The 25,965-nt window shown below is 44.5% G+C and overlaps 1 protein-coding gene and 1 non-coding gene across 2 annotated transcripts in view; both read right to left on the reverse strand.

Moving 5' to 3' along the window:
• ANTXR1 (ANTXR cell adhesion molecule 1) overlaps window positions 1-25,965 on the reverse strand; it is a 237,497-nt gene that overhangs the window by 60,402 nt on the left and 151,130 nt on the right. The window contains exons 14-16 of the mRNA XM_054474123.2: window positions 19,578-19,619; window positions 8,002-8,097; window positions 7,222-7,389 (exon numbers count right to left, since the gene is read on the reverse strand). Of these exons, the coding sequence (XP_054330098.1) occupies window positions 7,222-7,389; window positions 8,002-8,097; window positions 19,578-19,619 (306 nt within the window). The remainder of the gene's footprint in view (window positions 1-7,221; window positions 7,390-8,001; window positions 8,098-19,577; window positions 19,620-25,965) is intronic.
• Window positions 6,900-7,006, reverse strand: LOC129031047 (U6 spliceosomal RNA). Its single transcript, XR_008500924.1, has one exon. It is a non-coding gene; the product is annotated as a U6 spliceosomal RNA (small nuclear RNA).

The raw sequence follows: 25,965 nt of genomic DNA on the forward strand, positions 1-25,965 counted from the left end.
ACTGAACTAACTCTTCTCTCCAAACCTGCTCCTCCTTTTGCACACCCTGCCTTGATTCATGGCACCACCAATCTATCCAGATGGGCATACTGGGTACCAGGAATCATTCTAGCCTCCCTTCTCTCTGCCACCTGCTCATGTCCAACATCAACCGTGTCTCGTGAATGTTCTCTCTGTAGCAGCTCTGCTGCCACCTCTTCCCATCCACCCCGACCCACCACCTCCACAGCTCCTGCCTGGGCCCAGGCCCTCATCATCTGTCACTCATTCTGTGAATAGTTTCCTGATTGGCCTTTCATCTCCAGGGTTCTTGTCCTCTCTCCTATTGATTAATAAAGAATTTTATTGTGAGCCCAAATGGATGCACTGCAGTCAATAAAATGAACCATGAAACATCTTACTAACCAGTGTGAATTTGGGCAAGTTACCTAACCTCTCTGTGCTCTGGTTTTCCATTTGTAGTTTCTACTGATCTGGGTATCTAGATCTGGGTATTTACCGATGGATAAGTAGTTTCTACTTTCAAGGGCTGTTATAAATAATAAAGGCATTAGTGCATAGAAAGCGCTGCCCGACTTGCAGGGCGTGCTTGATCCGGGTGAGCTGTTGTAATTGGGCTCTTCTGGCCAAGGCGAGATTAGCTAGTTCCAGGTGTATCCTTAGCATTCTGAGTTCTGATTGTCCCACAAATGAACCTAAACTCTCCAGTCTGTGGCATAGAAAGCAATCCAGGCAATCAATCAATCAACACAACCTATAACCTCTTTCTACTCCTACAACAGGTAGTTTTTATGCAAGAGCTTTAGAAAAGCAGTGTTTGCAACCAAGAAGTAAGCTTTAGAAAAAACAGTGTTTACAACCAAAATGAGAATAAAAAATAACTCTCAAAATTCAATGAGCACTGCATGACAAAGGCTCTTGGAACCTTGATTTTTCTGAATGTAGGCAGAAGTCTGTCATTTAAAGACGGTAGTAGTGGGCTGGTTAATAACAACCCTTTGGGGCTAGATGTGCCACAGAAGAGTCTTCTAAACAGTCTCTGGGCTTCACCTAAAGTCTTAGAGGATCCTTCTGAGTTGCCTCCGCTTTATCTATCTCAGACTTGGATGTCTGTCATGCACAAACCTCTCCACAGCATGCACTTAAGACACTGGTCCTCACTCCCTGGCAAAATGCCCAACTGCTTCTGTGAAGCTAGAACAAAGATTTATCCACAAGCCTCAAGCCCTATGGCAGATTGTATTAGCTGACGTTTATAAATAGCTTTCTTTCATTTGAAGTTGACAAATTTTGACTATAAAATGAGAAATTTACCAATTCCATGCTCCCAAACTGTATCTTAGCCACAGACAATACCTGCCAATTCACAAAGGCAAAGTGGAAGTTCTATGTAAACTCTAGCTTTGGTTTCTTTCTAAGCAATAAGACTGTGCTGGGAATGATTATGCAGCCAGCATTCATAGCACTCTGGAGGTAGAGGGCCAGGCATGGTGGCACATGCCTATAATCCCAACACTCTGAGAGGCTGAGGTGGGAGGATCACTTGAGAGCAGCTTGGACAACATAGTGAGACCCCCATGTTTACAAAAAATTAAAAAAATTAGCTGGGTGTGATGGCTTATATCTGTAGTCCCAGCTACTTGGGAGACTGAGGTAGGAGAATCCCTTGAACCTAGTTTGATGCTACAGTGAGCTATATGATCGCACCACTGCACTACAGCCTGGGCGACAGAACAAGACCCTGTTTTTAAAACAAACAAACAAAAAACCCAAAGCACCCTGGGTCATCAGCTTTTGTGGTGGGGTTTCCTCTTTTTTTTTTTTTTTTTTTTTTTGCCAGGCAGCAGTTGTATCTTTTCTTCTGGTTTGTCTGCCTTAGCCAGCTGGAAGACAGTCAGAGATTGAGAATTCTGAGAGTAGTTCAACTTATAAGGCCACCATAAACTGACACCTGACTTTTTACACTTTGAAATACATGGTAGGCCAGGTGCGGTAGCTTATGCCTGTAATCCTAGCACTATGGGCGACCGAGGTGGTTGGATCAAGAGGTCAAGAGATTGAGACTATCCGGGCCAACATGGTGAAACCCCGTCTGTACCAAAAAAAATACAAAAATTAGCTGGAAGTGGTGGCATACGCCTGTAGTCCCAGCTACTCGGGAGGCTGAGACAGGAGAATCACTTGAACCTGGGAGGTGGAGGTTGTAGTGAGCCGAGATCGTGCCACTGCACTCCAGCCTGGTGACAGAGTGAGACTCTGTCTCAAAAAAAAAAAAAAAAAAAAAAAGAAATACATGATAAATAGTGTGACCCAGCTTTCCCCTAAAGGAAATAAATTAATGGATTTAATGGATAACGTCAGAAACTTTCCCTACACACAGACACACATGCACTCATGAGTGTGTGCATGCCATGCACAGGGTAATTTTTGTTGCACTTTTTTTTTCTTCTTTTGGTTTTTAAGAAAATTTGCCCATATAGCTAGGCATGACTTCACTTGTCTGAAATGGTCAGCCCCAATTTAATGAGAAGCATGGGGTATTGTAAATCCGGGGGTGAAAACCAAGCAAAGGAAAATGCAGGCTAAATATCAGGGAAAATTTCTCGATCATGAGTCTGGAATGAGGAAGGGGGGAGGTGTGGTTGGTGTGGTTGGTGCCTTAAATTAAATAGGGAGATGGTGGGTGGAGAAGAGCCCACTGTGGACTTCTTCCCTCCGTGTGTTCTCTCTGGGTTTGCTTGGCAAATGTGCTCACCTGCTTCTCAAAAACTCCATTTCATGTAAAGAATGAGTCTAATGCAATGCAATTCAATAAGTATACAATTCTGGCTTCTTTCACTGGGGAGCCAGGAGTCTTTTCAATACCTGCTGAGAGTTTTGTGTGAGGTGGAGCTGTTGTTCTCTTTGCTTATAGTGGAGGTAGAAGGCAGGCAATGAGTGGACGGTTCACTCTCCCTCACCTGCTGGCCCCCATCCATTCTCTGCCTGCCTTCTCCATGCCTTGGAAGCCTGCATCTGGATCACCTAGCTGCCCTTTGGTCTTGGTCTGTAAAGAGCCAAGGATTTGCAGGGCAAGAGGCAACATTATATAGGTACTATATAACCATTTAAAAATGTAAACACCATTCTTTGTTTGCAGATCATATAAAAACAGGTGGTGGGATGGATTTAGATTGTCAACTAAAGAAACAGTTCCTGTCAAGTAGTCTCTTTGCAGGGCTGCAGCTCTTTCTGGAACCTAGTAACACCATTTCCCCACGTGCCCTTCAGGTGTAACAGCTCTAGCTGTTGCCAGCCTCTGGTTGCCCCACCATCCCCGGGGATTCCCTTCACTCTGCCCACATCTCTGTTAGTTCAACTCTTTTCAGTGTGCTTTCTGTTTCCTATCAGGACCACGGTGAGTTCAGGAAAGGGAAGCAGAGTTTATGGTACCACATAAGGCTAAATGTTTTGTCCAAGGCTGAGCAAATGTCCTTAGGCATTGTGGCTAGCACGGGACTCATTGTGGATCGAACATCATGTAAAATAGGATGAACCCTGAGATTCCGGAAGCAAGCCTGCCTTACTTCTGGACAGCGAGCACACATGATTACTTTTGAATTTCTTCCTGTGCTTCTATCCTTCTTGTTGCACCTAAAACAATCTCTTTTTCTCTTCTCTCCTCAGAGAGATGGCATGAAGAATGTCACTTTTCTGGATAGAGTATGCCAAAATGGTCTGTGTGGTTTGACTGGCAGGATGCTCTGGGGAGTGGTTTCATAATTACCGTTCATGCCTCAGCTCTTTAATAAGGGATGAGCCAGGTACAACACTGTTTACTGGGGATTCAAAGCGTAGCTGGTGCCTGCAGGGGGTCAAATCTAGTGGAGAGAAGGCTCATAAACATGAGTAATCACACCAACGGCTATGTATGCATTTCCTCTACAGTAGAAGGAGCTGAGTAAGCATTGGCATTGGCTGTTCCACCAGGCAAAAGGAGGATTCATGCTCTGCACGTCCTAACGAGGGAGTCCTGCTGAGGAGCTCTTCAAGTCCACTGGCATCCTAGGTCATTTCCATCTGGCCTTTTAGTTGACTCCTAAGACACTCAGATTCCCAACCACTTAACATTAATTCAGCAGTTGTGTTTGTGGTAAAAATGGACCCAGTGTGAACATTAATGTGGCTCTCCTTGCTGAGATGCCTGAAAAATCACCGCAGTGCAATCATGGCCTCTTTGTCTATTTTAACAATCCAGGCACCACAGTTCCTGCCCCCCAAGGACTTCCTATAGAATGCTGGCTGGGACCTTTGGTGACAACTACTTCTTCTTTTTTTTTTTTTTTCTTTTTTAATTTGAGATGGAGTCTTGCCCTGTTGCCCAGGCTGGAGTGCAATGGCACAATCTCAGCTCACTGCAACCTCTGCCTTCTGGGTTCAAACGATTCTCCTGCCTCAGCCTCCTGAGTAGCTGGGATTACAGGCACCCACCACCACGCCCAGCTAATTTTTGTATTTTTAGTAGAGACAGGGTTTCACCATGTTGGCCTGGGCTGGTCTCGAACTCCTGACCTTGTGATCCACAATCCTCAGCCTCCCAAAGTGCTGGGATTACAGGCATGAGCCACTGCGCCCAGCTGGTGACAACTTCTTAACTCAGCTTGTTAAAACCCAGATGGCTGGGCCCCACTTCCAGAGTTTTTGATTTAGTAGATCTTAGGTGGGGCCCAAGAATGTCCATTTCTAACAAGTTCTTGGGTGATGCTGATGCTGCTGGTCCAGGGACCACCTTTAAGAGCCAGTGCTTTACTACAGAGACTAAGAAGAAGCTCAAGAGTCAGGACTGATGAAGTGATAATTGGGGCAACAGAGGCCTATCACTCAGGGAGTCTGGAAGTGAAATTAGAGAAGGGAGGCATTGTGAACAAAAGGAGTTTCACTTGATAGGAAAAGATGGGCGAGTGCTGAGAGCCAGTGTGCTTTTGGAGGCCTTTTGTGAGATTCTGAGTCACTGGGCCTGGGAATCTGTATTTTTTTAAAGCACTCTCAGGTGATTCTGACACTCAGCCAGGTTTGAAAGCCTCTGTATATTTAACATCCTACAGTGCCTGGCACACAGTAGCTGCACAATGAATACTTACTGAATTGATACTAGTTCCAAGTGGGTGTTGGGAATGTTTTTAGATTTCTAAAGGTATTGGCCCATATACTTATTTATCTCATCAAATTCAGTCCTAAACTGCCAGTCAATAGAGGAATAATATGCTGTCAAGTAGAAACCGGAGTTTTCAAACAGAATTAATGCTCTCTTAGTGTCCAGGATTACAGAAACAAAAACCTGGCTGTAACCAAAGACGTGGCGTTAGTCACAAGGTACAGATTCCTGAGAACGGCATAACAGAAAATTCCCTTTCTTCTTCATGGCTGAGAATCTGCTTGGCTCCTTCCTGTCTGCACATGCATGCACGCCACTGCATGTTCCTCATTAGAAAATAATTAGAAGCAAACAGCTGTTAGTCAAGCAAGCTGCATTTTGCCCATATATTTCCAGAGTTCAATCCATTACCCCAGGGGCAGGCTTATCCTAAAAAAAGAATCTCACTGCTTCAAACATGGCAAACCAAAATAGAAATGCGTGGCAATTCAGGTGAGCTTGAGCTAGCTCAGCTGAGGAAAGGTGACCACCAATAACTTTTCGCTACACTGCCTGAAATGGTACTTCTTTTGATTTGTTGGAGAAGGCCTGATCCAAAATTAGCAAATTAACTCAGTGAATGATGAAAATAATCTTTGTTGCTATTGGAAGGGGGGTAAGGCTGTGTGTGTGTGTGTGTGTGTGTGTGTGTGTGTGTGTATGGATGGTGATGGGAGCTGGCTCTATTGAGTCTTTGACTTGAGGTTTGGAGTTGGTTCAGTTCTGTTTGCAGCATGAAACTGGAGTCTGTAGCCCTGAGTTGGGGGCCTTGGGTTCCAGACCTCAGCAGAACAAGGACTTTGCCTATCTCAGTACGAAATCAGAGAGTGGGGACAGATTATGTCTAGAGTCTTTTCAGCTATAATTTTCCAGTGCTGTCTGACAAGCGGCATAGTGCAGATGTTTATGGGCATAGCTAAAGAGTGAAGGTGTTAACTGAATCATGTGAATTCAAAGCCATTTGGACCAAGAAGAATAGAAAAGAGGCCTTCAGGCTGAGCATGGTGGCCCATGCCTGTAATCTTAGCACTTTGGGAGGCCGAGGTGGGCAGACCGCTTTAGCTCAGGAGTGCAAGACAGGCCTGGGCAACATGGTGAAATCTGTCTCTCAAAAAAAACCAAAAAACAAAAATTAGCTGGGTGTGGTGGTGCATGCCCGTAGTCCCAGCTACTTGGGGGTTGAGGTGGGAGGATGGCTTGAGCCTGGGAGGTCGAGATTGCAGTGAGCAGAGATCACACAACTGCACTCCAGCCTGGATGACAGAGTGAGAACCTGTCTCAAAAAATAAATAAATAAATAAAAGAAAATAAAAAAGAGGCCTTTAGGAAGCATTAACTGCCTCCAATGGCTTACACTTCCCAATAAACCAAAGAGGATTTTAAGCTCTGGAGGTGTGGGGGAAAGAGAGATGGTGGAGAAAAAAGATTTGCTTACAACCAGGAAGAGTGAGTCCTAGATCCATGGCCAGTGAGATTTGCTGGTGGGCCCTGATACACTGGCAGGAGGCTCAAATAAAAGGGAATGGGCTTATATTATGGCAAAAGGAGTAGAGATTAGCATCAAGGAGAATGCTGCCATTTTTCTTAGATAGTAGATTGTCTGCTAAGTGAAGTTATAAGATGCTATGGAAATTTATAGTCACTCTCTGGGGTTACTACCCAAGTTACTTAACTCATAGTCTATGCTTTTTCCAGTACCTTGCCATGGTGATTTTTTTTTTTTTTTTTAAATATGGAACACTTCACGAATTTGCATGTCATCCTTGCCCAGGGGTCATGCTAATCTTCTCTATATTGTTCCAGTTTTAGTATATGTGCTGCAGAAGTGAGCACCACGGTGATTTTTAAAAAGCCTAGTTTTCAACCCAGATTATGTGGAAATTGACAAAGTAATTACTTGTACTTTCAAGTCCATAATTTTAGATAATTGTTCCCCTGTGATAAGCTGGGTTTTAGGTTGGGATTTTATCATGCGGAAAGATTTTGATTCTTCACTATGTAAGTGTTTTATCAGGACTGACGATAGATTTTTGAGTAGAGAGACACACCTTGATTGGAGAGTACCACTTCCGGGGGGAAGAAGGCCGACGCATATTGTTGTTGAGATTTCGCGGCTCAGGGAATTCATATTCCTGCTCCGGCATCTTGACTCTTGCATTCTTTGCCTTTTCCAACTTAGCACCTTCTTCTGTGGAGCCCTTTTCTCCCCAACGAACCTAAAATAAACAAAATACAATGAAACGAAATGACAAAATACGCTGCCCCTCGAGAATGAGAATGACAAATACATGCATGAGTCGCAATGTGAATGCTACCCAACCGTGGATTCCTTTGGGTTTTGAGGGCCAGGGAAGAGGGAAACTGTGGAAAAACAGAAAAGGGAAGGACCGAAGGAGCAGAGAGCATGAGCCACATGGGTGGACATTTAGGGAGGAATTGTCCAGGCAGCGGGGACAGCACGTGCAAAGACCTTGCAGGTTCAGGTACGAACTCTGGATTTTATTCCAGTGAGAAAAGAAATCACGAGGACGTTTGAGCCGATGTGTGACCTGCTCTCACTCACAGTGGGCAAGACATGGAAGTGCACAGTGAAAGGCTGTCCCTCCTATCTCTCCATCTGTCTGCCTTACAATCCATATCCCCACCAGACCTCCAGCAGGTTTTCAGCAATTTGCTTTGGGTTTCTGACATTGAGTCATCAGTGTGGTCTACAGCCATACCGCCCTAGGCATGCCTGATATCTAGAGGCTAAGCAGGGTCAGGCCCAACTGGTACCTGGATGGGAGTAGTCAGCACATAGATAAGTGTATATTAAGCTGTCCTCTTACCTCCATTCTTTTAATGCCTCCAACGCCTCTCCCACCATAATAAGAGGCGTCTACCGTTGGCCACTTTTTCTTAGGCAGACCATCATCATCTTCTTCCTGCAGAGAAATTGTGTCACATGAAGGAAGCAGAACAGCACTGCTGTGTGGACCTGCCTACCATGGCCAAGTGATTAGGAGTAGAGCTTGTAGAGTCAGACTGCCTGGGTGCAATCCCAGTGCTACTGTTTCCTAGGACCTTGGGCCAATCTCTGAAACCACGTAAGCTTGTTTTCCTTATCTGTAGAGTGGGAATGTAAGCAGTGCTACCTGGTAAGTTTGTGATACAGTCCTGTTCTCTTGTTCTCTTCTACAGCTCTACTCCTTTGTGGGAATCGCATCTAACCCCACCTACATGCTAATGACTTGTGATTTTATATCTTCAGCCCTGATGCCTCTGAACTCCAACTGCTCACTTGACATTCACATTATTTGGGGGCTAAAAAACATCTCAACAATACCACAGCAGAGATGTCCTGATTTCCCTACCCTAAACATGCTCCCCCTGTAGTCTTCCCCACTGCCTCTCTCTTTTTTACTGCCTTTCCCCCACTTGTCCCAACTTGCCAGCTAGTTCTGTTGCTACTACTTAAAAATCTAAAATCTGTTCACTTCTCCACCCCCACCACCACCACCCTGGGCCCACGCCCCCATGCACTTGCTCCTGGACACTGTGGTAGCTTCCCCACTGGCCTCCTGCTGCCCTAAGACTCACCTATGATCTGTTCTCCACAAAGCAGCAGAGTAAGTGCAAACGCCAGCTCTGCCCTGTGTGTTCTGGCCTTTGCTCACCTTTCTGGCCTTCTTCCTTATCATGTGCCCCCCTCCTCCTGAGCTCCAGCCTGCCTGCCCTCTCTCAAATACTCTGGGCAAATTCCTGTCTTGGGGCCTGTGCATAGTGTCCCCTTGTCCCCTTGTATAGGAAAGCACTTTCCCCACCCCATCTTCTGATGGATGGATTTTCATATCACTCCTCAGAGAAACCTCCCCTGGAAATTTCTTCTAAAGTAGCTGTGGTCTCTCCATCCCAACAATCTGTTTTATTTTTAGTTAAGGATCTCATCATGGCTTGATATTTACTTAATATCTGTCTCTCCACACTAGAACGTACGTTCCACAGAGGCTTTTGTTTGTCATGCTTACAATTGTATTCCCAGTTTTTAGAATAGCACTACGTTGTGTGTGGTGGGTGCCCAAGAATTATCTGTTGAATTTACAAATAAGTTAAATAAGATGACTCAAATAAAGCAGTTAATTCAGTGTCTGCAACTTAGCTCAGTGACAAGAAGTTAGTGTTTATATTTTTTAAGATGAAGAAAGAAGACGAGGAACTTGTAACTTTATGGATGGAAAAAGGGAGGAGATGTAGCAACTGCTCTTCATCTTAGCACTGTAATTATTCTTGTTGTGGAGAGAAAAATATCACTGTTTACAGTCATGGATGGATTATAAGGAAGTGGCATGATTTCTCTCCTGGGTAGAGAAAGGAAGCTGGAAAAGGGGTTGATAAAGCAGAGGAAAGAACAAAAGACGGAGAAATTGCTCACAATGCTGAAGCCTGCTTCTCACAGCCTTGTTTTGGTGGCATTTGGGTGGAGTCCTATGCAGGGCACCACTGCGTGGGATGGGGCACCCCATGCAGGAGGCGAGGTACAAAAAAGCAAAGGCAGGAAGGTCAGGACAAAAGGTGACAAAGCAAAGCAGAAACACGTTGGCACATTAAGACTCCCTGAGTTACATGTTGTGCTTGGGATGGGCAGTCTTCTTTAAAATGATTTTTTAAAAATTTAATACATCTTAAAGGACAGAGAGGTCATAGCAGACTAGGATGTACAACATTCTGACAGCTGACACTTGGGTGTCTCTCTCTCTCTTACTTGGTTGCTCTCTCTCAGATTCTGCTGACCCTTCTATTCAAAGTGCAAAGTAGGTGCTCAATAAACACATATTACATTCATGATAACACACCATTGAATTTATGCAGCCTTTCCCATGTTATGTGCCATTCTTTTAAATGCTTTAAATGTATTATTAATCCTTTAATCTTGCAACCACCCAGGAAGGTACATGGTGTTATTATTCCTATTTTAGAGAATGAGAATAGAGAGGTTAAATGACTTAGGTCACCCAGCTTGTACGTAACAGAGCTGGATTTGAACCCATGCAACCTCATTCTCGTTTGATTGTTTTTCAGCATTGGCCAGTCTGGATTTTGTTCTTTTGTGGTTTGCTTTTCCAATCATTTGATGGCAACAAATACATGCTCATTTTTGACTTCTCCTTGTACCTGCTAATTTTGAGAATTTTTTTTTTTTTTTTTGGAGACAGGGTCTCACTCTGTCACCCAGGCTGGAGTACAGCCTCAACTACCACAGCTCAAGCAATTCTCTCACCTCAGCCTGCCTGAGTAGCTGGGACTACAGACACATATCAATGCACCCAGCTAATTTTTCTATTTTTTTGTAAAGATGGGGTTTTGCCATATTGCCCAGGCCAGTCACAAACTCCTGGGCGCAAGTGATCCTCCCACCTCAGCCTCCCAATGTGCTGGGATTACAGGTGTGAGCCACCGCACATGGACTTAGTTTTGATAATTTATAACTGCAAAATCTAACACAATAAAGTCCCCAACACAATAAAATATTATAGTTCATATTACTTTACCTTATAATTTCAGAGGTTTCTTTCACCTTATGATGTGAAAGCAGGAATCTTATATGTCTTATATGTGGTTAAACTTTACATTGGAGGTGGATGTATGTTTCTGTGTAAGTGGCTGTGAACACAGATATACAAAATATGGCTCTGAAAGCCTGGGCATTCCCAGTCTGGGGCAGTTTTCCAAAGGAGATAACAGAAATTCTGTCCCCTAAAGCTGAACACAGCAGCACCACAAACGTTAAGAAACTCCAAGAATAAAGCCGCTTTATTCCATAAGGGACTCAACTAGGTTCATGAGCCTCTTAATTTTTTTAGAAGCTCATCTAATTAAGCCTTTTCACTGCACAGAAGAGGAGTCAGATCTAGAGAAATGAAGTGACTCCTAAAGGTGAAGTTCTGGTGTGGTTTTCTGATGCCTTGTCCAGGGATTTTTCTCCCCCTATATTTTACGAAAAGAACTTAAAAGAAGGATTTACAACTGGCTTTCTCTAATTCGCAACCCCTCTGAGTGCTCAGGATATAGTAAGAAAGCCAGTTTCCACCGCTTTCCAGGTTCCACTTGCACACCGGAGCAGCCCTCCCTCTAGTCCCTGATCCCTCCCTCTTGCCCCTGGCCCCTCCCTCTAGTCCTTGGCCCCTCCCTCTTGTCCCTGGCTCCTCCCTCTAGTCCCTGGCCTGGGGAAGGAGGCGCCGCCCTCGTGCTCAAGGGCAGGGCCTGGCCTTCTCGCAACAGGAAATGCCTAGGTCTTGGGCAATCTCCACACACTGCCGCGCCACCGAGCCCGTCGCTTAATCCCCTGACCGGGGCTGGCCTGCCAAGCTCAGACAACAGCACCAGGCAGCACAAAGGCCCAGGGGCTGACGGACGGGAGAGTCAGAGTTTCCTCTGCAGTTAGCATGGGTCTGTTTACACATTCTGGAGACAGAAGAGTTTTGCAATCCCCAGGAAGAGAGGGGAATCTTTGATGTGTCTTTCCATTTGGCCAAAAATGGATGGAGTAGAATCCCAGCCCCTCAGCAAGGCCACTAAGAAACTCGGCAGCACTGGAAGGTGGATTTTTACATCTCATTAAATCATAAAGGCTCTTGAGACCTTCCTCCTACACTGCCCTTCAAGGATGGTAGCAGGGAGGGAGAAAACACCAGTATAGAAATCCTCAGTGTGAGCTGGCTTTCGTTTAGTAAACAAAACAAAACAAAACAAAAACCTTGCTGTCCTCTATGGTTATTGGAGCATGGGGCTGGATGAGCCCAATTGCTTTGAATGAGAAATCAGGGGCTTGTGGGAAACGAGAAGATGAGCAGAACAGAGTGGGGCCGAGCTACCAGCGAACAGCTACGACCCCCCATCCCCCCGAGTGGTGGGAGTGGCCGGTGGTAAAGAAGAGGCCCTTTAATATTCCGTCAGGGGTTGTGGGCTGCACTATACTTTTAAACCTTTAGTAAAATTTGCTGCGCAGTTGGATTTGTGCCAGAGCTGCTAGATCGTGTCTAGCAAACCGAGAAGATGAGATAACGCGGAAGAAGCGAGGAGTAGGAGTCAGTGGTGCCTGGGAGAAACCGCAGGGATTGGGGAGGGAGGCCGGTTTCCCATCAAGGGAAGTTGTGTTTAAATCTGAAAGGATGTGGTGGCTCCAGACGTCCAGCTGGCTGGAGCTTGGGTAACACAAATGGCAGCACATTCCTCAGATGGTAGAGGCCCCTTCTGACCTGCGTGTCCTCAGGCAGACCTGGGTGTGCCTGCAGGCACAGTGCTGCTCGAGGAAGAAACAGCTGTAGAGGATGAAGTCTGTGAACTCACTTGGTTAGCCTGTAATTGGATTAGCCCTGTGCTGTCCTCAGACCCTGAACTTTTCCCATCTTTCCCAATCATGCCAGGCTTTTGTGCAGCTCCACGCTTCAACATGCAGGGCTCCACATGCCTGGAAAGCCCTTCTCCCATTGCTTCTACCCATCCCTTAATGTTGTTTAAGTGTAACCTATTCTGCCAAGAACTCCCGGGTTCCCCAGAGAATGCAATGCTCCCTCCTCATGAGTTTCCACAACTCCACTTTCCACTCACTCAACACGTTTAACTGTTAGTTATTAAGCAAACCAGAGGGTAGAAAGGATGAATTTTCCAGATTCTGGGACTGCCTCACTCCTGCATGTAGACTGTGCATGGGACAACTCCACAGACTTGATGTGAATAGCGCCCCCTGGAGTTGTGCAAAGGGTGGCCCTCTCAGACTCAATTGATAAGTTCTTTAACATTCCTGCTTCTCTGATATCCATTTACTAGGAGAGCCACATGGCTGGTTTGACTCAAGAAGGCTTACAACTCCCAATTCACTGCAGGTTTCAATAGGAACTATCAATGAAAAGGAGCACATAACTGAAAGAGAATCAAACCCAAGGCAGTAGCTTTAAACCAGCTTTTAAATTAATTTTAAATGTCATTGAACTGGAGCACATCTTAAACATATAAGCTCAACAAGGGACTTTTATTTGTCAATTATTTCACTAACTCAAGCAACTATCATTGAGTCCCCATCACCTGCCAGCACAGTGTTATATTTTGAGAAAATAAAGAGAACTCAGCTGTCGACAATTTTGTTTACATTTATAGAGGAGTGAGTTTTGTGAGAATGATGACATGAATTAAAGGACTAAGGCTACAGAAACTCCCAGGTCTGGGAGGCTCCGAAGGGCAGAACTTAAAGTAGAACTGGCAGGACTGTCTCATCTGGTCTTTGGGGAGAAGTCAGGGAGATCCCCTCAATGTCAGTCTTGGAGGTAATCTCCTAGGAGTGAATTGGCAAGTCAGAAAGATCCAGCAATACTTCTGTTTGTAAATACAAAACATTCCAAAGGATTTAAGCTTTCACCATTCTGAGCCGCATTTCACATGTCATGGCACCATTATATCTGTTTATGTAAACAAAGTGATTAAAGACAACACAAGGATTGTCCTGTATTCTTCAGTAAAGAATAAGGTGTTTATTTTCCTAGCAGCAATGTTCTTTTTTTTTTTTTTTTTGAAGTATTAAAACATGAATACTGAATTTTGGGCCTTCTCTAGGACTTCCGTTTGGAGTGTATGTGTGTGTGAATGTGTGTGTGAATGTGTGTGTGTGTGGGTGGGTGTGCATGTGTGTATGTGTATTTAATGGTCACTGGCAAGAAGATGCCTGACAGTAGCTTTGCCCTTCATCCCTCCAGGGTGGAGGCTACTCTGGGTGTCTGTGTAGACATGGCTGGAAGGATGCCAGACCTGTTGCTATTAGGAGTTCAACTTATCTGGCCCTGTATAATTTTCCATAGCTCAGTTTCCCTATCTAAACATTTCTTGCCACAGAGAAATTGTTAGGATCAGTGAGCATAATAAAAAATCTGAAAATAAGCTCATCCTTCAAACTCAGGTGCCTATTGTTCACTGGATGGGCATCAATGCCTTCAACAGGCACCCCTCTCCCTTCAGATACAAAATACCAACCTATAGATGTCCACATATTCACATCCTTTCTCACTCTCACCCGCCCCCCAGTGCACATATACTAATCCATGATTAAAACAAGAAGACACATTCTTCTTTTTTTGGAAGAGTTGGGGTCTTGCTCGGTTGCCCAGGCTAGAGTGCAGTGGCACGAACATGGTTCACTGCAGTTTCCAGCTTCTGGGCTTAAGTGACCCTCCAGCCTCAGCCTCCCGAGTAGCTGGGACCACATGTGTGACAGCCACCATGCCAAGCTAATTTTTATTTTTGTAGAGATGGTGGGGGGGGGCGGTCTCCCTATGTTGCCCAGGCTGGTCTGGAACTCCTGGCCCCAAGCGATCCTCCTTCAGCCTCCCAAGGTGCTGGGGTTACAGGAGTGAGTCACCATACCAAGCTCCCGGATACATTCTAAAGCTTCATGATGAGACGTGGTGATGTGGGAGAATGAAAGACAAGACAGGCAGGAAACATAGGGATAAGAGAGCTAAAGAGAATAGCTACACACTAGGGCCATGGACAGAGCACAGAAAATAAGTAGCCATCTTTACATCAGTCTTAAAAGGGGCTGTGTGCCCTGTATGAGTGACACGGGTCAGAGACAGGTGACACTGCCACTCAAGAAAGGAGCACTGATGCTCCCAACAAGGAGCAGTGGACTTGCTCTTGGTTGCAGGAGCTACATTGTCTTCAGGGACGAGTGAGGAAAGACTGCTCTATGCTTCTTTTTCAGGTACAAGTTTGAATCCCAGTCCCATCACTTAATAACTGAAATATTGGGGCCACTAGTATTTTAATCTCATTATACCTCAGTTTTGCATCTATAAGATAGGGGTTCATAATAGCATACTTTTGTTTCAGGGCTGCTGAATGATAAAATGAAATGTACCACAAAAAAGTGCTTCATATAATTGCCTGCATAGTTATAAATGCTCAATAAATGTCATCTTCAGTAATTAACCACTATTATTGTTAATTTTCATACATTCACATGCAATATCCACCAGGAATCTCTGCCTTTCTTTCTGATTAGGACTGATTAGGTCACCAGCTTTATAAATGTCCAGTTACACACTCTCTCTCTCTTTTTTTTTTTTTTGAGATAGAGTCTTGCTCTGTCGCCCAGTCTGGAGTGCAGTGGTGTGATCTTGGCTCACTGCAACTTCTGCCTCCCAGGTTTAAGCAATTCTTCTGCCTTAGCCTCCTGATCAGCAGGATTACATGAATGTGCCACTATGCCCAGCTAATTTTTTGTATTTTTAGTAGAGACAGGGTTTTGCCATGTTGGCCAGGTTGGTCTCAAGTAATCTGCCCGCCTCGGCCTCCCAAAGTGCTGGAATTACAGGCATGAGCCACTGCACCTGGCCCAGTTACACACTCTCTTAAGGCAACTCTGGCATAGAATCTCACACTTACTGTCAGCTCACAGGAGGCACTCATTCTAGAGTTGTTGAATAAATAAGATTTTTAAATATCGAAAAACATCGGGGCTAGTTACATACCTTTTACCTCTATCCTATTTGACTTCTCTAATGTCCCTCAAGTCAGATTCTAAGATCTTGATTTGCTTGATGCTAAAAAGTACAATGTTTTAACTATTATTGCCTATGTCTCCAGTCTGGGTAGTTTCTTGATTTATTTCTGACATGATATTTAATTGATTAAGTCAGAGGGTTTCAAAGAGAAATGAAAAAGGGGAGGCGCTCTAGGCTCCAGGAAAGGAATGTTTTGTTTTTCATTGCAAATAAAATGTACTAGTCATCTGTCCAGCCCAGGTCTGGCCAAGGCAGTTTGATTAAGGAAGAAAATGGCAGGTGTTTCCAGAGCTATGCCTTTGATAGAGTGAGAGAGGACATGGGAAAGGAAGCATCTTCTCTTTCCAGCACATTTACTTCATATGTAGGTCTGTGTGTGTCTGAGACATGGAGCTGCTTGGGGCTAAGCCATAACCCACTTTCCATTCAGTCATGGGGCTTCCTGCTATCTATTGCCTTTCAAATATGCTTGATATTGGGAACGATAGGATCTTTGAGAGCCTGTAAAAGTGGCAGATGTTGGAAGAATATGGTATGGATTCCTGGGTGTAGCTTTTATTTTGATGGTATTTAATGAGACCGAAGTTTAGTTTCTGAAACAATACTATTTCAGAGAGGCCACAGGGCCTGCACCAGGTCCATTCTTCCTTCTGAGTGGAGCTATTCTCACCATGGCCACGGGGCCTACTAGGAAGCTTCTCTTTGGCCAGATGTGACCCAAGAGCACCAGTCTGTTGGTTGGCTGTGAGCTGTGACTGATGATCTATGGTCTGGTGTGAAAAGATGAGCTGGACCAAGTATTTTCCCCTATTGGGAACTGAAAGATGGAAACTGGGAGACTCAGCTATAAGCACTGGGGGCAGATGGTGAAATGAAGACTGGAAATATCAGATAGGGTCAGGAGAGAGGGCTCTGTACAAACCAGAGTTACAAGGGCAGAGAGGAGGCCAGTAAGAGAAGGCAGAAGGGAGTAAATTCCCAGAGAGAAGCAGAGCTGCTAGCAGTGAAATCGAAAGCCCATGAGGGTGGTGTCTAGAGCTGCTTCAGTTCTTTCCCCAGCCACAGTCTACCTGAGTTCTTTCATCTTGGACTAGCTTGAACTGGTCTCTGTTTTTTGCAGGCTAATGAGGCTGATAAAAACTCAAATATGGTCATAAAATCCATGGAAGGTGATTACATGCAGAACAAAACCGTCACATGAAGTGCTCCATTACTGCATTCTCCCATGAACTGCCAGTTATTTGGAGTAACTGGAGACTTAGGGAGGGATCCCCACTGGTGCTACTTGAGAAGACCCTTAACCCAGGAAATGTCCCTCTTAGTTGTTAAAACTGAGCTTCCTTCTATTGAGCTCTTCAAGTTTCAAGTAATTTCTCTTTGTACCCTCTTCATACAAGTGTGTCATTGTTGGTTACATAGAATCTCAGAATATAGTTCCTTTTTCCATTATGAATTTTATATTTTCTATTAAAAAGGTCACTGAGAGCTTATTATAAAGTTATCTTCATTCTCTAAGTTTAGTTATTTAAATAGTAGACATGCCTCTCTCAGAATATGATGCTTATAGAGCTGATGAAAGTTGGGATAAATAATACTGAAGGTCTTCATATACACAGCAGAGAGTGTTTGATTTCATATAGCTATTTATTGAGTGTTAGACACTGGGATTTGAATACAGGGAGCGAGAGGAAAAGACTAGATAGAAACTGATTTTCAGAGCATTGTATAAAATACTTTGCATGGGCTATGTTAGGTTATCTGTTTCTGTGGGATTTCTTTCTTTCTTCTTCTTCTTCTTTTATTTTGCTGCCAAAATACATTAGGAAGGAGATTAGGTGGCCTGACTCACAGGGCCAACACACACGCTAAGGCAATCAGCACGTGCCAAAAAGTGCCTGATGCTAAAAAGTACAATGTTTACATTTTTATTGCCTAGGTCTGCAGTTTGGGTAGTTTCTTGGTTTATTTCTGACGTCATATTTAATTGATTAAGTCAGAGGGTTTCAAAGGGAAATGAAGGAGGGGAGGGGATCTAGGCTCCAGGAAGGGAATGTTTTGTTTTTCATCAGCAAATGAAATGTACTAGTCGTCTGTCCAGCCCAAGTCTGACCAAGTATAATCAACTGCAGGTGTTCACGTGAGTTACCCCTTTGATAGAGTGACAGGGGACAGGTGAGGAAGCTTCAGCCCAAAAACTCCTTTAAGCCTAACATAACCCTTTAGATTCAAGCATTCTGAGGTTGTCATCCTGTTTGGGAAACGAAGTCAGCTTTCTTTGGGTGTAACTACAACTTTTATGAAACAGAAAAAACTCAACTACTTCTCTTCCTTGCTTTTAGCTATCCTTCCTAGATGGTTTTCTAGTTTGGGCTTTTTTACTTGGCTCCAAAATTGTGTTGCTGGGTCCTTCATCCTAAAAGTCCCTGCTGAGCTTTTACTGTGTGTGAAACCCCAGGCTAGATGTTGGATCTGGGGTAAGTCAGAGCCCAGTCTTACACCTACATCCCCAGGTGCACTTTGGCCACTATGGCTGCCACGTCACCTTCTAAAGGCAAATACAGAGCAAGAGCCAAAAGAAAGAGCCACAACCCTTCTAATTGAACACAAGGGAGGGAATGTTCTTTGCCTCTGGGCAAACAAAGTCCTAATAAGGGAGCTCCTTGCTCTATTTTATTATGTTTTGGAAGTCTAAGAGATAGCTGCACACAACAGAAACAAAGCCAATTGCAGTCGTGGAACTAGCCACGGTACTTTCTCTTGAAGGATTAAGGAAAGGTTTTTATGTATGTAAAGAAGGTTTTTTCTTCTTCTTTGCACAGCAATGTAATTTCCTCCCTTGATTTCTGGGCAGAAAGTTAGCATTCCAACAAGATGTGCTTTAATTGATTGCAGCTATTAAATCCCTTGGCTTCCATGCATATGGTTCAGAATATAAGAGCCACATGGAATTTTTAATTTAATCATTACTCTTTCTGTATGTAGGAAACTTGACAAAGGCATTGGAAGGGGAAGGGTGAGGAACTGGCACTTGATTTGCACACAACAGACCTTAGGGATTGAGGAAAAGAACTTGAAACCTTATCAATATATCTTTTGGTCTCATTGAGTGTTTAGATATGCAACCCTGGCTTCTGAATTGGTGGATGTTACTTCTAGAGACTCCAGCTGTACTAAGAGTGATCAGATTAGCAAAGCCACTTGCTAGGCACTCTTGCCTTTCTCATGATTAGCCTTTAATGCCTCCACTGTATTCTACTCCAGGCCACCCTTGCATCAGAACAGCTTACTGGGGAATTCAGTGGTAGAGTCCAAGAACCTTTTTCTTTAGATGATGAGAATTTGAGAGGAAGGCCAGGATATTAACATATCCCTCTCCAGCATATTTTCATTACTGCCTGGCACATCTTTAGGTAATATTGTTTTTAAATTAAAGAAAAATGAAGTATTTGGCATCAGGCTATTCCTAGAACCAATGATTGGAGAATGTAGCAAACCATGCCTGATCTACACACATAAAGCATTACGTCTCTGCAGGAGAAGAGAATCTTAGGGTTTGTTTGAGAGGAAAAGTCAGTATCTCAAAGCTCCAAATAACTGTACTAATAAAAACATTTATTTCCATCTCAAATTTTATCTCTGCAGGGAGAAAAACCTCCACAACCCATTGTCTTTTCTGGCAGTTTAGTTCAGTTTCTTGTTCATCCCTGGTTAGGAAAGGCCAGAGACTTTCCTCCCTTCTGCTTCACAGGCAGGTATATTAAATCCTTTGAGCTTGACTTCGCTCTGCTCTGCAGGGGGCTAAGTGTCCAGCCAGCTCTCTACCCTACTCTGCCACCCTGCCCACCCACTGTCATCCTGCTGTGGTCACTTACCTCACTCTCCTCGGCAGGGGGTGGAGGGACCTCCTTGATAATCTGAAAAGAAAACAGAGAACAGGTCAGTGAAAAATCTCTGGCTACTTGCCTCCTAAGAGGCCTGCTGTCAGGAGGTACCATGGTGGTGCTGCCATAATTACCATGGCAATGGCCCCAGCAAGTTGGGCTTAATCAGTGCCATGAGAGGTGTCTTTGTTGGACAGAGTAGCTCTGTTAGTTAGCATATGACTCAGGCTGAGGGTTCCAGTCTCAATTGCGTCTTTTGTGGTTTTGTATAGAGAAATAAATGTTCCACAGATAACAGTTTCATTTCCTACCCCAGATAGCTATCATGCAAATTTATTCACTCATTTATTCACCAAGTCATTCACATATCAGATTATTCATTCATCTATCCAATCGTTTACACATTTAACAAAGAATTGTCACACAGTGGAACTTAACATGGTGCTTTAGGGATGCGTCAAGCGTGGACCCCACTCAGGCTGCTGGCAGTCCTTCAGCTGTCACTGGTCCCCACGGGTGTCTTTGCAGGGTGGATGTGCGGCTCAGGCAGACCGATTCCCAACAGAGGCAGCAAAGGAGTGTCCAGGGATTTCTTTCAGGGCACTGACACTTAGGGGGGCACAAAGATTTAACTAACAGTGTTAGAAGATTCTGACTGTCCCATCTTTGGGGCTGAAGAGAGACATGTGGAAACTCTGGGTGGGCAAGTAATTGGGAGACAGTCTAACCCATGAGAGAATGATGACACATGGGATAAAGACAGGGTGGGGACAGCTGGGGCCAGTGAGCAGCCCCTCCTCCCTCTTGACCCCAACTTGTACCCCTCTGTCATAAAAGGAAAGCCCTCACCGTTAAATAGATTTAGAGTCTCTTACATGGCATTTGGCAATTATCTACTATAATTCCACTCTGTCCCTTGGAGGGCTTCCTTCTCTCACCCCAAACTTATTATCAGAATTTTGGGTCCCCTACTTGGTTCTTTCACTTAGAGGACTTCTGATAAATACAAAGCTCATTCCCTATCTCTTGATGCCTTAACATCAGGCGCTGCCTTTGTAGGTGGGTGCTCGGGCACAGTCCACAGGACCCATTTTTTTTTCTTCCAGTTGGGGAGCCGGCCTCTGGCTGCAGGCCAGGCTGCTTAGCTGGCAGCAAGCACCTCTTCAGCTCTCCCTACTCAGCACATGTCTCCTCTGGTTTGAAGATTATTCTGGGACCTTGTTAGGGCTCCAATCCCCACGCTGTTACCCACCCTACCATTATCTGTAACGTCATCTCTGCATGGGGAGGCAGGCTTCCCACTGCAGGTTCTGTTAACCTTAGCCAATGGCCCAAGACTCCAGTCCTCTGAAAGTACGGTATTCCATTAATTGAAGAGGCAGAAGTGAAGGCCTCCAGGGGTTTCAAACTCTCATTTCATCTGCCTCCACTTCCTGGCTGCTGTGAGACGCCTGGTGAAGGTCTCTGGAAAATGCAAAGCCATGATTGTGCTCACCCACTCAACCCTGGCTCAGAGTTCCTTAAGGAAATCTCTGGGGAAGATCGCTACTGCCTAGGACTGATTTCCCATCATCCCAGAAGCAATAAATTACTTTACAGCAGGAAATGTCTGGAAACTGGAGGGAGGGGTGAGGATCTGAGGACCAAGATCTGGAATGCATCTGTTCTCCTGGGGCAGGGGTAGGGAAGGGAGTGAGAGGGGGAACAGGATGTTTGGGAAGAGACAGATGTTGAGAGGGCAGCATATGTGGCAAGGCCCCTGGGTGTGAAGAGGTTTGGTGCTGAGCAGAGGGCTTTTGTCTCCACGGTGCTATGAGCTAAGCACAGCATAGATGTTATATGTGAATTCCAGACCTGCCTTCTCCCGACTGTCAGGATTTGATGAGTCCCTTAACCTGCCTGAGCTCCACTGTCCTCATTTGTTAAATGAAGTAATAAGATGAACCTTGCAGGAACTGAGTCATGATGAATGATCATGTGTGTTAAGCATCTGGTAGTGAGTAGGTGCTCAATAGATGCTGTATGCTATTGGTACTCTCCTTTCCCTTCCTTGTTGTATTTGTCTCTTACCTTGATTACATCTTTCATACCCCCCCGCATATACTAAATGCCTTTGCATGGTGGCTTCCAGACAGAGATGCCAAGGGGCCAGCATTTCATGAACTGAGTGAGACAGGAGGCTGGTGTTCTGACAGTGGCCAAGGGTTTTGGGGGAATCAGTAGCAGTATGCCTGGCCACATGTGTGTCAGCATATGACACTGGCTGGGGAATGCAGTTCCAGGTGGCCCAACACTCAGACCAACCCATCAATGAGGTTGCTGTTTAATTTAATGTATTAAGTATTAATTGACTATTCTACATCCTGCAATGTGCCAGACCCTAAGGAACCCAAAACACAATGCAAAAATACATGATTCATTAAATATTGACAAAGAGGGGCTGGTTTATGATCCAGATTTCACATTGACACACTGTAAGTTGGGCACCTGAGCTTCTGGAAAAAATGCCACTCTGTTCAGGTAAACAGGAATTAAGCACCTCCAACCTGGTCTCACTGGTTGGGCTTCTGGTTATGTTCAGCAGGAATGGGCAGGAAGTCTTCTCATTGCTTCAAGCCCATGCACTGAAAGCTTGCCCCTGGGGAGCAGGGTGCAGCTCACCACAGGATGGCAGGACAGCTTTTAAAAGTATGATCTAGACAGGCTAAGCTTGGAGTCAGGGATGAGAATTCCAAGCAGTGAAGTTGGATAGGCTGTCTGTGAGTGGGCCAAATCCTTGTGCCAGGACCAGCACATGGGCCACCCAAAGGAGTGCTCTGAGCACAGGGACATGTCAGCTCTCTCAGCCCACCCCACTCCCCTCAGGGCCAGAGTCTGTGTTGCCTGGAGGAGCAGCTTGGGCAAAAGCCTGCATTGCTCTGTAGCCTGCGGCACCATGGCAACACAGCCACACACAAAGTAGCCTTAAAAATAGACATCTCCATGGTTGCTTCAGTACTTAAAACCAGTGCACCCCTGCTAATGGCTTCCCATGGCTTTTAGGATATAATGCAAACTGCCCCCATGTCCCACAGGGCCCACATGATGTGGCCTCACTTCCCTCCCACTGTGTCTCTCTCCTTCACTTTCTGCACTCCAGTCTCCTGGGCACCTTCCTGTTCCTTCCACATGCTCTGCTGCTTCTCAAGTGCAGTATCTTCTGCCCAAATGCTCGCTACCTCCTCCACGCTCAGTCCACAGCCCTGCACATTCCCCAGTGAACACCTACTTATCAAACAGATCTCCAGTAAATGCACCTCCCCTGGGAATCTCACAGAAAGGACAAGGTCCTCTTTGTGGGCTCCCATCATGTTTGTTTTCTGTAGCATTTTGAATCATAATTGAAAGGCAAATTGCAAAATTATTTGTTTCCAACCAGCATGACTAGAAATCCTCTATTTCCAACTAGAATGCAAACTAGAATCAGCTTCCAAGCTCAGGCTTGGTTTGGCCCACTCTCCTTTTTCTCAGGTTATGTGAGCATCCTCCTGGTTATGGGTGGGCTCTTTTGCGCCTTCCTCGTTAGGAGGGACAAAGAAGATGGATAGGGTTGAAGGGTCATTAATAAAATATTTTAAAGGAAAATTCTCTAATAAACATAAGCATAACATGGAAGAACTGGATGGTAGTATGGGAGTAAATCTGAGAACATTTTTCATATTTCTACTCTGCAGGCTAGTACCACTTCCCTACTTACTACCACCTTTAGACTGGGTATTTTAGAGAAGCAGAAAGTGACCATTTGCCTCCTTGGGATAGCTGCCCTAGAGTCCCTTTTGCACTAAGAGATGGACGGGTGAGGTAAAGGGGGTGGGAAAAATGAGATGGAATATGAAACTCCTGAATTCTATTGGTGTTTCTTTGATACCTGAGAATTTCTTGAAACTGCTGTGTGTTGGGAGATGCATCTCCTCTCCTCTCTTACCAGTGACTTTAATTCTGTTCAGGCTGACATGAGGTAGGGCCAGATCTGATGACGATCATTGCATAGATAAAGGAAAGTCAGAAAAGACCAGGTAGAATCTGATCAAATTGAAATGTTACTGACAACTTCTCATTGAGTCAAACAAATTCCAGTTTTTATGTGCACCCCTGAGTTTGGCTGTTGGAAATAGTAATGATGGAAGATGTGGAGATGCAGTCAGCATAGTATGAATAGAGTAAAAAGATCACATGTGCTCAGGGCCTGTTTGAAGCCTGGAAAATTGAACTATTTTGGCTTTATGAATGAAGTTCAACCATTTGGGTCTCTATAAAGCACTCTCTAACAGTTCATTTTATTTTTATAAATGGTTTTATAAATTGATTTTATAAATTGTTAAAGTGAAATAAAGCACCCGATGAGTTTATTTTGATTTTCTTTTTTCTCTAGAAGTATTGAAGTTTGATTCTTAATGTGTAGGCTTTGATCCTTGCTGCTGTGTTTGTCACTTGCTAACTCTACTGTTACAGTCTTGTGCAGTGGAACAAAGGATGCTATCATTCCAGTTCTCAACATGGGCACCCTTCCCACCTACCAGATGATGGCTGCACAGGCTCACTAGACATTCCATTTGAAGCTGCAAGTCAGGCCCACATGCTGCTCTAGCAGCGAAAGGATGCCAGGCCTAGTGATTCCTTGTGGTCCCCTGTTTTGCCTCTGTCACCTTGTTGAGAAATCCTCCACCACAACTTCACAACTCTCCTCCTCATCTTTATTGTCTCCTCACACTGTGACGGGGACTGGTTAATAGGGTAAGTTGTACAGACAGGCTCATTGTCGACAAATGCTCATCTCATGGCATGAGAAATGGAACAAAACAGGAGACTCATTTTTGGCCCCTTTCTTCTTAAGTTGTATTTTTGTGTCTCCGTGTCCTTTTTGCATGAGCTGAATACAGAGCACTTCCTGCAAGTCCTCTGTGCCGAAGGCTGGTCTCTTGCTGCAAAGGAGACACTTCCTTGACACACAGGCATCTCTGCTGTTTAGACAAAGTCCAAGAGAGCAGCTTCAGATAACTCCTTTATTAACAAAATGAAGCACTTGTCCTCTAATTTTAATTAGCTCAGTGGTTTCAAACTTTATTGAGTATCAGTATTGCCTGGAGGGCTTCTTAAAACACAGCTTTCTGGGGTACACCCCTGAGTTCCTCATTAGTGGGTTTGGGGAGGGGCATTTGCATATCTGACAAAGTACCTGCTGGTCTAGGGACCACACTTTGAGAACAGTGAATTAGCTTATTTCTAGGAGCCCCATACCTCTGTTAGATATGTAGGGGCTATGTTTAGCTTCAAGTCAGACATTCCCATGAGTGCTCTGTTGAGACTTGCTTATAGCTGATTAGAAATACCAGCTTTGAAGCTGTTTCATTCTAAAAATCATGGTGTCCCTGCTCCATTGTCAGGAACTCTGGGCTCTCGGTTGCCTCCCCTCTCCTGTGTGGGGGAAGACAGAACTATTTCTGGAGTAAATTTTTAGCTCTGCATGCAGGTACTCCTTGGCTTCCACTGATGTGAATTTGTGGTCATCTGCATACAAGGCTGGCATGGCCTGGATTTCTAGATCCAGCCCTGAAACAATCCCAGCCAGATGGCTCCCTAGGAGTTAGGGACATGGATCTTATCTCTCTCTGTCTGCACTCTTAGCAATAAACTCACTGAACTGTGTTTGTTCCTCTGTCTTCTGCACTGGACTCTGAGCTCTTGAAGACATGGGCATACTTATCTCCTGATACACAGCTCAGTGTTTGTTACTCGGCCACTATTTCTGGAATAAATGATTGTGTGTTCCTGAAAAGGGAGGGATAAAGGAAGCATTTCTGATTATAATAAACTTCCTTGCCTCTCAAATAAGCACTTAATACATGTTACAAGATTCAATTCTGGTCTCTTAACCCTCCATATAAATGTTTCTTCAGTAGTTAAGATGCTGAAAGTCCCAACTGCCAAGAGTGGGTTGTGATGCTTGGATGCATCGCATCATGGGAATCTAATAAGAGTCATGGGTTGGCCTTACGGTTAATTATGCCACCTTATTAGATATCACCTATACCCCCTTTCATCCCCTAACCCAGGCTTCCATGTAAATTCACTTGCCCTGTGATTATAGACTCCATTTTCCAGTTTTGTATCCCAAATTCATTTCTAAGAAGACTTTCTGAAAATTTGAAAACTACATGCAGTCTGTTTTGTTCCAACACAGATATGTAACTTGTGACTGTTCATATGTGGTAGTTAAACGGGGCATTAAAATCACCAAACTGCAAAACTGTGCTAGCTCAAAATATGATTTTCACAAGGTAAAGGAGAAGGTAATGTATATTTTTAGTCTTTTGTTCTTCATAGTCAACTTCATATAACG

The sequence above is a fragment of the Pongo pygmaeus genome, chromosome 12, assembly GCF_028885625.2.
Source record: "Pongo pygmaeus isolate AG05252 chromosome 12, NHGRI_mPonPyg2-v2.0_pri, whole genome shotgun sequence".
Classification (NCBI taxonomy): Eukaryota; Metazoa; Chordata; class Mammalia; order Primates; family Hominidae; genus Pongo; species Pongo pygmaeus.